This window comes from Ylistrum balloti, unplaced genomic scaffold (assembly GCF_031769215.1).
Source record: "Ylistrum balloti isolate Yb309-2 unplaced genomic scaffold, AGI_CSIRO_Ybal_v1 Utg370554, whole genome shotgun sequence".
In the NCBI taxonomy this organism is placed as follows: domain Eukaryota; kingdom Metazoa; phylum Mollusca; class Bivalvia; order Pectinida; family Pectinidae; genus Ylistrum; species Ylistrum balloti.
Window position 1 is genome coordinate 1,346,251 of NW_026782349.1, and position 14,393 is coordinate 1,360,643.

General features: G+C 38.4%; 1 protein-coding gene across 1 annotated transcript in view; it reads right to left on the reverse strand.

Moving 5' to 3' along the window:
• Positions 1–14,393, reverse strand: part of LOC132556185 (ATP-dependent RNA helicase SUV3 homolog, mitochondrial-like) — a 37,135-nt gene that overhangs the window by 11,478 nt on the left and 11,264 nt on the right. Inside the window, exons 6-10 of the mRNA XM_060220575.1 lie at positions 12,804–12,915; positions 8,839–9,008; positions 7,259–7,310; positions 6,869–6,997; positions 451–544 (exon numbers count right to left, since the gene is read on the reverse strand). Coding sequence (XP_060076558.1) covers positions 451–544; positions 6,869–6,997; positions 7,259–7,310; positions 8,839–9,008; positions 12,804–12,915 — 557 coding nt within the window. The remainder of the gene's footprint in view (positions 1–450; positions 545–6,868; positions 6,998–7,258; positions 7,311–8,838; positions 9,009–12,803; positions 12,916–14,393) is intronic.

The following is a 14,393-nucleotide window of genomic DNA, read 5'->3' on the forward strand; positions in this document are numbered from 1 at the left end:
GTCTGTATAAAGGTAAATAAGGTCTGTATAAAGGTTTACAAGGTCTGTATAAAGGATAACAATGTCTGTATAAAGGTAAACAAGGTCTGTATAAAGTTAACAAGGTCTGTATAAAGGTAAACAATGTCTGTATAAAGGTAAACAATATCTGTATAAAGGTAAACAATGTCTGTATAAAGGTTAACAATGTCTGTATAAAGGTAAACAATGTCTGTATAAAGGTTAACAAGGTCTGTATAAAGGTAAACAATGTCTGTATAAAGGTAAACAATGACTGTATAAAGGTTAACTATGTCTGTATAAAGGTAAACAAAGTCGTTTTATCAGTTGACAAGTTCAGCATATAGGTATCAAGTCTGAACATAATCCAATTGGTCTAAAACAGAAATTTCACATATAATGAAAATAATTTCTGATGTCTATGGAGTATATAGAGGCATGCTAACTCACAGATTTACACCCATCCCAATGGCATCTGTAGCCACCAACACTTTACACGGGTCCAGGGGATCGTTGAATTTTCTGGCTTGGGCAATCTTTGTTGCTGTGAAAAGAAGAAGACAACAGTTACATGGGTGTGGTAGTTTCAGGAAAATACAAGTGAGTTACATCTGTACTTATTCTGGTCCAATAGTAACTACACTCAGTGAAACTATATGTAAAAACATTTTTTTTATATATATATACTCTAAGAATAACTAAGACAAGAGATCCCACTGATTTTGGAATCCACCGTTTAACACGAGATTCCAGAGAGATTGTGGTACCCACCGTTAACATGAGATCCCAGAGAGATTGTGGTACCACCGTTTACATGAGATCCCAGAGAGACCTTGGCATCTACCATTAACATGAGATCACAGAGACACCTTGGCATCTACCATTAACATGAGATCCCAGAGACACCTTGGCATCTACCATTAACATGAGATCCCAGAGACACCTTGGCATCTACCATTAACATGAGATCCCAGAGACACCTTGGCATCTACCATTTACATGAGATCCCAGAGAGACCTTGGCATCTACCATTAACATGAGATCCCAGAGACACCTTGGCATCTACCATTAACATGAGATCCCAGAGACACCTTGGCATCTACCATTAACATGAGATCCCAGAGACACCTTGGCATCTACCATTTACATGAGATCCCAGAGAGACCTTGGCATCTACCATTTACTTGAGATCCCAGAGACACCTTGGCATCTACCATTTACATGAGATCCCAGAGAGACCTTGGCATCTACCATTAACATGAGATCCCAGAGACACCTTGGCATCTACCATTAACATGAGATCCCAGAGACACCTTGGCATCTACCATTAACATGAGATCCCAGAGACACCTTGGCATCTACCATTAACATGAGATCACAGAGACATCGTGGCATCTATCATTAACATGAGATCCCAGAGACACCTTGGCATCTACCATTAACATGAGATCCCAGAGACACCTTGGCATCTACCATTAACATGAGATCCCAGAGACACCTTGGCATCTACCATTTACATGAGATCCCAGAGAGACCTTGGCATCTATCATTAACATGAGATCCCAGAGAGATTGTGGTACCCACCATTAACATGAGATCACAGAGACACCTTGGCATCTACCATTAACATGAGATCCCAGAGACACCTTGGCATCTACCATTAACATGAGATCCCAGAGACACCTTGGCATCTACCATTAACATGAGATCCCAGAGACACCTTGGCATCTACCATTAACATGAGATCACAGAGACATCGTGGCATCTATCATTAACATGAGATCCCAGAGACACCTTGGCATCTACCATTAACATGAGATCCCAGAGACACCTTGGCATCTACCATTAACATGAGATCCCAGAGACACCTTGGCATCTACCATTAACATGAGATCCCAGAGAGACCTTGGCATCTACCATTAACATGAGATCCCAGAGACACCTTGGCATCTACCATTAACATGAGATCCCAGAGACACCTTGGCATCTACCATTAACATGAGATCCCAGAGACACCTTGGCATCTACCATTAACATGAGATCCCAGAGACACCTTGGCATCTACCATTAACATGAGATCCCAGAGACACCTTGGCATAACTATCATTAACATGAGATCCCAGAGAGATTGTGGTACCCACCATTAACATGAGATCACAGAGACACCTTGGCATCTACCATTAACATGAGATCACAGAGACACCTTGGCATCTACCATTTACATGAGATCCCAGAGAGATTGTGGTACCCACCATTACCATGAGATCCCAGAGAGACCTTGGCATCTACCATTAACATGAGATCACAGAGACATCGTGGCATCTACCATTAACATGAGATCCCAGAGACACCTTGGCATCTACCATTAACATGAGATCCCAGAGACACCTTAGCATCTACCATTAACATGAGATCCCAGAGACACCTTGGCATCTACCATTAACATGAGATCCCAGAGACACCTTGGCATCTATCATTAACATGAGATCCCAGAGAGATTGTGGTACCCACCATTAACATGAGATCACAGAGACACCTTGGCATCTACCATTAACATGAGATCACAGAGACACCTTGACATCTACCATTTACATGAGATCCCAGAGAGATTGTGGTACCCACCATTAACATGAGATCCCAGAGACACCTTGGCATCTACCATTAACATGAGATCCCAGAGACACCTTGGCATCTACCATTAACATGAGATCCCAGAATGACCTTGGCATCCATAACTGAATGACCTGATGAAGCTTTTGTATTTGCATGTCACAGTTTATTCAATATCAAAGACATGTTCCTAGTATCAAGTATTTTGTACAAGATGTTGTTAACTAACAGACAACTCATAACATAAGATTTCATGAGATACAGTTTGATGAAAGTTATGGGGAAATTTTATGGTTGACATAATGATCTCATGGAGAAATGTTATATATCCTTGTGTCATATGAAGCTGGATGTATTTGATGCTTGTTACTTTACCTGTTGGTTCTGTTGTTGTACACTATGTTCTCATTTAAGCCAGTATCAATACATGCATACCATCATAACTGTCATCCTAAACTAATAATTTCAAATGGTAAAAAAACAACATTATGATCAAAACTGCAATTTTTTTAAATAAAAATTATAGTAAAGTTAACCTCCTCAACAGGAGAAATGTGAGACAAATTTTGGTAAAGCACTTTAAGACGCTTCCATCCATGAAGAGCATTTGATCCTACCAAACCTGGGTGTTGAGAAGAATTTTGAAATTTAAGTCTGTCTGACCCCTTTTGGCATGTCAATCAGCCCCTGGAGGTCAACCAAGATCAATAAGGATCAATATCTACCATATCTTGGTGTTCAGAAGATTTTTGAAATCTGAGTCAATTTGACCCTTTGGCCCCACCCCTCAGGCCCCAATTTTGGTAATCTTAGGCCAGGGAAAGTTTCTGCAAAATTTCATTGAAATCAGTTCAGGCGTTTTTGAAAAGAAATTGATAATGTTAAAAAGTTTACGGACATACAAAGCTGGACAATGGTGAATGTGAAGGCTACCTAAAAAGTATTGACAATAGACTTCAAATTCCTAAATGCAATTTGACTGCCAGTTGGCCATTTCGTTTACTTAATCAGTCTCAAAATTAAAACTGGCACAACTACCAATCATGCTGCATACAGACATTGAGTAAATTCCCTCCAGTATTGTTAAAGCAATAGTGATAACAACGTATACTGTCAAAATGCAAGAAGGCTGCCCATCAAGCAGTTTGCATCACTGAATGGACTCCAAATGAGTACAACTAGTGACAGATCGGAATATGCTTTTGAAGTTTGGGAAATATCCATCACTTCTCAAGAAATAGCATTAACAATCCAAAGAACTATTTGTGGAAATTGACTGAAAGATTGGAACAGTTCTTCACCTGCTGATGAACAAAAAAGTGGTTTCTGCTGACTAAACAGTGTGCTCTACTTTTATTGACAGTAACTTATAAGGAACTGAACCTTACATAATATAATTCCAAAAGATGCCGTTACAATGGATATAGACAGAGTGATGAGTATTTCTTATAGCACTCAATAACAGTTGAGAGTCCTTCTGACATATAACATGGTCACCCTCTAGAGATATTTACCTGAGGGAAGGGTCATTCTGACATATAACAAGGTCACTCCCTTGTCATATTTACTTGGTGGAAGGGTCATTCTGACATATAGAAAGGTCACTCCCTTGTCATATTTACTTGGTGGAAGGGTCATTCTGACATATAGAAAGGTCACTCCCTTGTCATATTTACTTGGTGGAAGGGTCATTCTGACATATAGAAAGGTCACTCCCTCGCAATATTTATCTGAGGGAAGGGTCATTCTGACATATAAAAAGGTCACTACCTAGCAATATTTATCTGAGGGAAGGGTCATTCTGACATATAAAAAGGTCACTACCTAGCAATATTTATCTGAGGGAAGGGTCTGAGGGAAGGGTCATTCTGACATATAAAAAGGTCACTACCTAGCAATATTTATCTGAGGGAAGGGTCATTCTGACATATAAAAAGGTCACTACCTAGCAATATTTGCCTGAGGGAAGGGTCATTCTGACATATAACACAGTCACTCTATTGTGATATTTACCTGAGGGAAGGGTCATTCTGACATATAACACAGTCACTCTATTGTGATATTTACCTGAGGGAAGGGTCATTCTGACATATAACACAGTCACTCTATTGTGATATTTACCTGGTGGAAGGGTCATTCTGACATATAACACGGTCACTCTATTGTGATATTTACCTGGTGGAAGGGTCATTCTGACATATAACACGGTCACTCTATTGTGATATTTACCTGAGGGAAGGGTCATTCTGACATATAACACAGTCACTCTGGTGGAAGGGTCATTCTGACATATAACACAGTCACTCTATTGTGATATTTACCTGGTGGAAGGGTCATTCTGACATATAACACGGTCACTCTATTGTGATATTTACCTGGTGGAAGGGTCATTCTGACATATAACACGGTCACTCTATTGTGATATTTACCTGGTGGAAGGGTCATTCTGACATATAACACAGTCACTCTATTGTGATATTTACCTGGTGGAAGGGTCATTCTGACATATAACACAGTCACTCTATTGTGATATTTACCTGGTGGAAGGGTCATTCTGACATATAACAACATATAACACATTGTGATATTTACCTGGTGGAAGGGTCATTCTGACATATAACACAGTCACTCTATTGTTATATTTACCTGGTGGAAGGGTCATTCTGACATATAACACAGTCACTCTATTGTGATATTTACCTGGTGGAAGGGTCATTCTGACATATAACACAGTCACTCTATTGTGATATTTACCTGGTGGAAGGGTCATTCTGACATATAACACAGTCACTCTATTGTGATATTTACCTGGTGGAAGGGTCATTCTGACATATAACACAGTCACTCTATTGTGATATTTACCTGGTGGAAGGGTCATTCTGACATATAACACAGTCACTCTATTGTGATATTTACCTGGTGGAAGGGTCATTCTGACATATAACACAGTCACTCTATTGTGATATTTACCTGGTGGAAGGGTCATTCTGACATATAACACAGTCACTCTATTGTGATATTTACCTGGTGGAAGGGTCATTCTGACATATAACACAGTCACTCTATTGTGATATTTACCTGGTGGAAGGGTCATTCTGACATATAACACAGTCACTCTATTGTGATATTTACCTGGAGGAAGGGTCATTCTGACATATAACACTGTCACTCTATTGTGATATTTACCTGGTGGAAGGGGACATATAACACAGTCACTCTATTGTGATATTGGTGGAACATATAACACAGTCACTCTATTGTGATATTATAACACAGTCACTCTATTGTGGTGGAAGGGTCATTCTGACATATAACACAGTCACTCTATTGTGATATTTACCTGAGGGAAGGGTCATTCTGACATATAACACAGTCACTCTATTGTGATATTTACCTGGTGGAAGGGTCATTCTGACATATAACACAGTCACTCTATTGTGATATTTACCTGGTGGAAGGGTCATTCTGACATATAACACAGTCACTCTATTGTGATATTTACCTGGTGGAAGGGTCATTCTGACATATAACAAGGTCACTCTATTGTGATATTTACCTGGTGGAAGGGTCATTCTGACATATAACACAGTCACTCTATTGTGATATTTACCTGAGGGAAGGGTCATTCTGACATATAACACAGTCACTCTATTGTGATATTTACCTGGTGGAAGGGTCATTCTGACATATAACACAGTCACTCTATTGTAATATTTACCTGGTGGAAGGGTCATTCTGACATATAACACAGTCACTCTATTGTGATATTTACCTGGTGGAAGGGTCATTCTGACATATAACACAGTCACTCTATTGTGATATTTACCTGGTGGAAGGGTCATTCTGACATATAACACAGTCACTCTATTGTGATATTTACCTGGTGGAAGGGTCATTCTGACATATAACACAGTCACTCTATTGTGATATTTACCTGGTGGAAGGGTCATTCTGACATATAACACAGTCACTCTATTGTGATATTTACCTGGTGGAAGGGTCATTCTGACATATAACACAGTCACTCTATTGTGATATTTACCTGGTGGAAGGGTCATTCTGACATATAACACAGTCACTCTATTGTGATATTTACCTGGTGGAAGGGTCATTCTGACATATAACACGGTCACTCTATTGTGATATTTACCTGGTGGAAGGGTCATTCTGACATATAACACAGTCACTCTATTGTGATATTTACCTGGTGGAAGGGTCATTCTGACATATAACAAGGTCACTCTATTGTGATATTTACCTGGTGGAAGAGTCCCATAGATAATGGCTATTTGGATTCCTAGTTTATTCAGTTTGGCTGATACTTCAAATATAGTTTCTTTACTAAAACAAATAATGCAGTCTCCAGGCCGTATATTTGTCCAGTCCTCTGAAACCATAAGTTACATTTCACTGTATGAGATCTGTTCATAACATATGTTACAATAAATAACTTGTAATAATAATAACCATATGTACATTATAATAGCTTCAGGAAAATCAAAGGCTGAACAATTCTTTCTGACAAATTTGTTATCCAGATTCACTAACGATGAACCAAATGTAAGACTTGTCTCATGATATAGGCCTCAGCAGAGGACATTAACAGCTTCATTATAACAACCTATATTATCTTAGCTCTAATATTTACCAACAGCTTCGTCCAGTAATTTCAAAGGTGTTAATCTTTGGTATGTTTTCACCTACAACAACAAAATTGAAATAAACAATTAGGTGTTCAAAAAACAACAAGAAAATACCAACATGTTAACAAAATTATTATCCAAACTCAAATGATCTAAAACTAAAGTCAAAAGTTTCTATCAGTACAAGGAAAACATTGAAGTGATAGGTCTTTGACAGTACAAGGGAAGCTATTAATCATTTAGTCACTACTTGCTTTCTGTGTAAGGCAAACCATTAAAGGTATTAGTTACTACAGGCATAAAGGGAATCATTAAACATACTACTTTCTACCTGTACAAAGAGAAACCATTAAAGGTACCACTTTCTACCTGTACAAAGAGAAACCATTAAAGGTACTAATTTCTACCTGTACAAAGAGAAACCATTAAAGGTACCACTTTCTACCTGTACAAAGAAAACCATTAAAGGTACCACTTTCTACCTGTACAAAGAGAAACCATTAAAGGTACCACTTTCTACCTGTACAAAGAGAAACCATTGAAGGTACCACTTTCTACATGTACAAAGAGAAACAATTAAAGGTACCACTTTCTACCTGTACAAAGAAAACCATTGAAGGTACTAGTCTCTACCTGTACAAAGAAAACCATTGAAGGTACTAGTCTCTACCTGTACAAAGAAAACCATTGAAGGTACTAGTCTCTACCTGTACAAAGAAAACCATTGAAGGTACTAGTCTCTACCTGTACAAAGAAAACCATTGAAGGTACTAGTCTCTACCTGTACAAAGAAAACCATTGAAGGTACTAGTCTCTACCTGTACAAAGAAAACCATTGAAGGTACTAGTCTCTACCTGTACAAAGAAAACCATTGAAGGTACTAGTCTCTACCTGTACAAAGAAAACCATTATTTATGTTATTTATTCATTACTGTCACACAATGCTATGAGCCATGTATCCAGTAAACAACTGATGAAAACAGGGTCAATCTTTGATGCAAAATGTCTCCACTCGTAGAAACACAGTTAAGTTGAACCATTGGATAATAATACTTTATATGGTACTTCTGACTTTGACTTATCTATGTTTTACTTTATTTTTGTTGTTTTGTGCCCGAGTGATGAAATCTGAAGTGTTATCTTTGATGTAGTATTCTGCTGGTCCAGTACATTTAACTAAATGGTCCACCAACACAAACATCATTTTTCTGTTTCTGATATATTGTATTTATTTCAATAAAATTGTGATAGTGAATGTAGCAGACATACAGCTAACCAATGACTTAATTCACTTTTAGTTCGACCTTATATGAATGGGCAGGCTCAAATGAAGTACATAGAAGACACCAGATTGGTCTATAGTATGCCAAATCTAAGAAATAGTAATTTTGGATATAATCATTTCAGTGATGGTTCTGATATTTTCCTAATAATCATGTAAAATTATCTTTGCTATACTGCAGGTTGAAGAATAAAACTTGAAAACTAGCAATGTTGACTTCACATATTTTTGGTTGTCTGAAGTCATTAAAAGAAAAAACAAGAAAACACTGAGACTTGAAAAAATCCTTTACACAGACTTACTTCAAATTCATCCTTGGTCAACTTTGTCAAGTTTTCTATCAAAGGGACGGCTGATTCTTCACCACAGATGTGCACTTCATCAGCGTTCACACCAAGTACAGCTCTGGTCCAGGCCCAGCCTCGATCTCGGCTACGTATCATCTGAATTTCATCAATCACAGCTACATCATCTGAAACATTAAATAAATATTCAAGGTATTAATTGAAGAAGTGACTACAGAGGAATCTTGGGGTCCATTATGATATGACCTTTACTGGTGTAAAGTTTGTTTGGTTAGCCTGTTTCCAACTAGGAACAAAGGGAAACTAGAATACTCAAAAATGAAGAGCCTATCCTGTGAATGTATGTCCCCTATCATCATCGAGAAGCCATTGTAACCCGTATCACTGAGGTTGGCATAAACGTTTGGACTTCACAAGGATGCAAAACATCTCTACATATGTACTTAACTACACCACTGTTGACTTTTTACCACCATCAGATGTCAGGATGAGTGTTTTACTAGAATATTTCCATAAATAGTATTGACTAGCATAGCATCCACAGCAATTTGGTGGAAATGTCTGGCACAAGAATCTCAGTACAGACAAGTCTGTTTCTAAACTTTCAGAGAAAGACCAACTGAAATGGGTAAAGAGTGTCAAACATTTCTCAATCTTCACCTGGTTTTGTTCAGGCCAACACTTCATAATACCTACAGTGACATGTGTTACAATACCTACAGTGACAGGTGTTACAATACCTACAGTGACATGTGTTACAATACCTACAGTGACATGTGTTACAATACCTACAGTGACATGTGTTACAATACCTACAGTGACAGGTGTTACAATACCTACAGTGACATGTGTTACAATACCTACAGTGACATGTGTTACAATACCTACAGTGACAGGTGTTACAATACCTACAGTGACATGTGTTACAATACCTAGTGACAGGTGTTACAATACCTACAGTGACAGGTGGTACAATACCTAGTGACAGATGTTACAATACCTACAGTGACATGTGTTACAATACCTAGTGACAGATGTTACAATACCTACAGTGACAGGTGGTACAATACCTAGTAACATGTGTTACAATACCTACAGTGACATGTGTTACAATACCTACAGTGACAGGTGTTACAATACCTACAGTGACAGATGTTACAATACCTAGTGACAGATGTTACAATACCTACAGTGACAGGTGGTACAATACCTAGTAACATGTGTTACAATACCTACAGTGACATGTGTTACAATACCTACAGTGACAGGTGTTACAATATCTACAGTGACAGATGTTTCAATACCTATATTGACAGATGTTACAATACCTAGTAACATGTGTTACAATACCTACAGTGACAGGTGTTACAATACCTAGTGACATGTGTTACAATACCTACAATGACAGATGTTACAATACCTACAGTGACATGTGTTACAATACCTAGTGACAGGTGTTACAATACCTACAGTGACAGGTGGTACAATACCTAGTGACAGATGTTACAATACCTACAATGACAGATGTTACAATACCTACAGTGACAGATGTTACAATACCTACAGTGACATGTGTTACAATACCTACAGTGACAGATGTTACAATACCTAGTGACAGGTGTTACAATACCTAGTAACAGGTGTTACAATACCTACAGTGACATGTGTTACAATACCTACAGTGACAGATGTTACAATACCTACAGTGACATGTGTTACAATACCTAGTGACAGGTGTTACAATACCTACAGTGACAGGTGTTACAATATCTACAGTGACAGGTGTTACAATACCTAGTGACATGTGTTACAATACCTACAGTGACAGATGTTACAATACCTACAGTGACATGTGTTACAATACCTAGTGACAGGTGTTACAATACCTACAGTGACAGGTGGTACAATACCTAGTGACAGATGTTACAATACCTAGTGACATGTGTTACAATACCTACAGTGACATGTGTTACAATACCTACAGTGACAGATGTTACAATACCTAGTAACAGGTGTTACAATATCTACAGTGACAGGTGTTACAATACCTACAGTGACATGTGTTACAATACCTAGTGACAGATGTTACAATACCTAGTGACATGTGTTACAATACCTACAGTGACATGTGTTACAATGCCTACAGTGACAGATGTTACAATACCTAGTAATAGGTGTTACAATACCTAGTAATAGGTGTTACAATACCAACTGTGACAGGTGTTACAATACCTACAGTGACAGGTGTTACAATACCTACAGTGACATGTGTTACAATACCTACAGTGACATGTGTTACAATACCTACAGTGACATGTGTTACAATACCTACAGTGACAGGTGTTACAATACCTACAGTGACATGTGTTACAATACCTACAGTGACATGTGTTACAATACCTACAGTGACATGTGTTACAATACCTACAGTGACAGGTGTTACAATACCTACAGTGACATGTGTTACAATACCTAGTGACAGGTGTTACAATACCTACAGTGACAGGTGGTACAATACCTAGTGACAGATGTTACAATACCTACAGTGACATGTGTTACAATACCTAGTGACAGATGTTACAATACCTACAGTGACATGTGTTACAATACCTAGTAACATGTGTTACAATACCTACAGTGACATGTGTTACAATACCTACAGTGACAGGTGTTACAATACCTACAGTGACAGATGTTACAATACCTAGTGACAGATGTTACAATACCTACAGTGACAGGTGGTACAATACCTAGTAACATGTGTTACAATACCTACAGTGACACATGTTACAATACCTACAGTGACAGGTGTTACAATATCTACAGTGACAGATGTTACAATACCTATATTGACAGATGTTACAATACCTAGTAACATGTGTTACAATACCTACAGTGACAGGTGTTACAATACCTACAGTGACAGGTGTTACAATACCTAGTGACATGTGTTACAATACCTACAATGACAGATGTTACAATACCTACAGTGACATGTGTTACAATACCTAGTGACAGGTGTTACAATACCTACAGTGACAGGTGGTACAATACCTAGTGACAGATGTTACAATACCTACAATGACAGATGTTACAATACCTACAGTGACAGATGTTACAATACCTACAGTGACATGTGTTACAATACCTACAGTGACAGATGTTACAATACCTAGTGACAGGTGTTACAATACCTAGTAACAGGTGTTACAATACCTACAGTGACATGTGTTACAATACCTACAGTGACAGATGTTACAATACCTACAGTGACATGTGTTACAATACCTAGTGACAGGTGTTACAATACCTACAGTGACAGGTGTTACAATATCTACAGTGACAGGTGTTACAATACCTAGTGACATGTGTTACAATACCTACAGTGACAGATGTTACAATACCTACAGTGACATGTGTTACAATACCTAGTGACAGGTGTTACAATACCTACAGTGACAGGTGGTACAATACCTAGTGACAGATGTTACAATACCTAGTGACATGTGTTACAATACCTACAGTGACATATGTTACAATGCCTACAGTGACAGATGTTACAATACCTAGTAACAGATGTTACAATATCTACAGTGACAGGTGTTACAATACCTACAGTGACATGTGTTACAATACCTAGTGACAGATGTTACAATACCTAGTGACATGTGTTACAATACCTACAGTGACATGTGTTACAATGCCTACAGTGACAGATGTTACAATACCTAGTAATAGGTGTTACAATACCTACAGTGACAGGTGTTACAATACCTACAGTCACATTGTGTTACAATACCTAGTGACAGATGTTACAATACCTAGTGATATGTGTTACAATACCTACAGTGACAGGTGTTACAATACCTACAGTCACATTGTGTTACAATACCTAGTGACAGATGTTACAATACCTAGTGATATGTGTTACAATACCTAGTGACATGTGTTGAAATACTTACAATGCTCTTGTACATCGGTCATTTCTATGGTACATGCCAGGTGTGTTCCAGGTGTTTTGTCTTCATTAGCAAATCTAATCAGTTCACCTGTCCTCAGGTCACATGGTACACCCTGTAAATTCAAACATATTTCGTAATTATCAGAATGGGCAGTGATTACAATCTCATGTGTTCTAAGGAAAATTCTATTTACAAAAGACACTAACATTAAGGTTGTTTCTCAAATGACTTGTAGTTAAATCTTTTAAAAGTGCTGGAAAATTGTATCATTATGATATGAACTGTACAGTAATTAGAGCAAGAAATCAACTGCTTATTAGATCTAGGAATACCTACCTGTTGGTTAGGTCTAGGAACACGTACCTGTTGGTTAGATCTAGGAATACCTACCTGTTGGTTAGGTCTAGGAACACGTACCTGTTGGTTAGATCTAGGAAAACCTACCTGTTGTTTAGATCTAGGAATACCTACCTGTTGGTTAGATCTAGGAATACCTACCTGTTGGTTAGGTCTAGGAACACGTACCTGTTGGTTAGATCTAGGAATACCTACCTGTTGGTTAGGTCTAGGAACACCTACCTGTTGGTTAGATCTAGGAACACGTACCTGTTGGTTAGATCTAGGAATACCTACCTGTTGGTTAGGTCTAGGAACACGTACCTGTTGGTTAGATCTAGGAATACCTACCTGTTGTTTAGATCTAGGAATACCTACCTGTTGGTTAGATCTAGGAATACCTACCTGTTGGTTAGGTCTAGGAACACGTACCTGTTGGTTAGATCTAGGAATACCTACCTGTTGTTTAGATCTAGGAATACCTACCTGTTGGTTAGGTCTAGGAACACGTACCTGTTGGTTAGATCTAGGAATACCTACCTGTTGGTTAGGTCTAGAAACACGTACCTGTTGGTTAGATCTAGGAACACGTACCTGTTGTTTAGATCTAGGAATACCTACCTGTTGGTTAGATCTAGGAATACCTACCTGTTGGTTAGGTCTAGGAACACGTACCTGTTGGTTAGATCTAGGAATACCTACCTGTTGGTTAGATCTAGGAATATCTACCTGTTGGTTAGATCTAGGAATACCTACCTGTTGGTTAGGTCTAGGAATACCTACCTGTTGGTTAGATCTAGGAACACGTACCTGTTGGTTAGATCTAGGAATACCTACCTGTTGGTTAGGTCTAGAAACACGTACCTGTTGGTTAGATCTAGGAACACGTACCTGTTGTTTAGATCTAGGAATACCTACCTGTTGGTTAGATCTAGGAATACCTACCTGTTGGTTAGGTCTAGGAACACGTACCTGTTGGTTAGATCTAGGAATACCTACCTGTTGGTTAGATCTAGGAATATCTACCTGTTGGTTAGATCTAGGAATACCTACCTGTTGGTTAGGTCTAGGAATACCTACCTGTTGGTTAGATCTAGGAACACGTACCTGTTGGTTAGATCTAGGAATACCTACCTGTTGGTTAGGTCTAGAAACACGTACCTGTTGGTTAGATCTAGGAACACGTACCTGTTGTTTAGATCTAGGAATACCTACCTGTTGGTTAGATCTAGGAATACCTACCTGTTGGTTAGG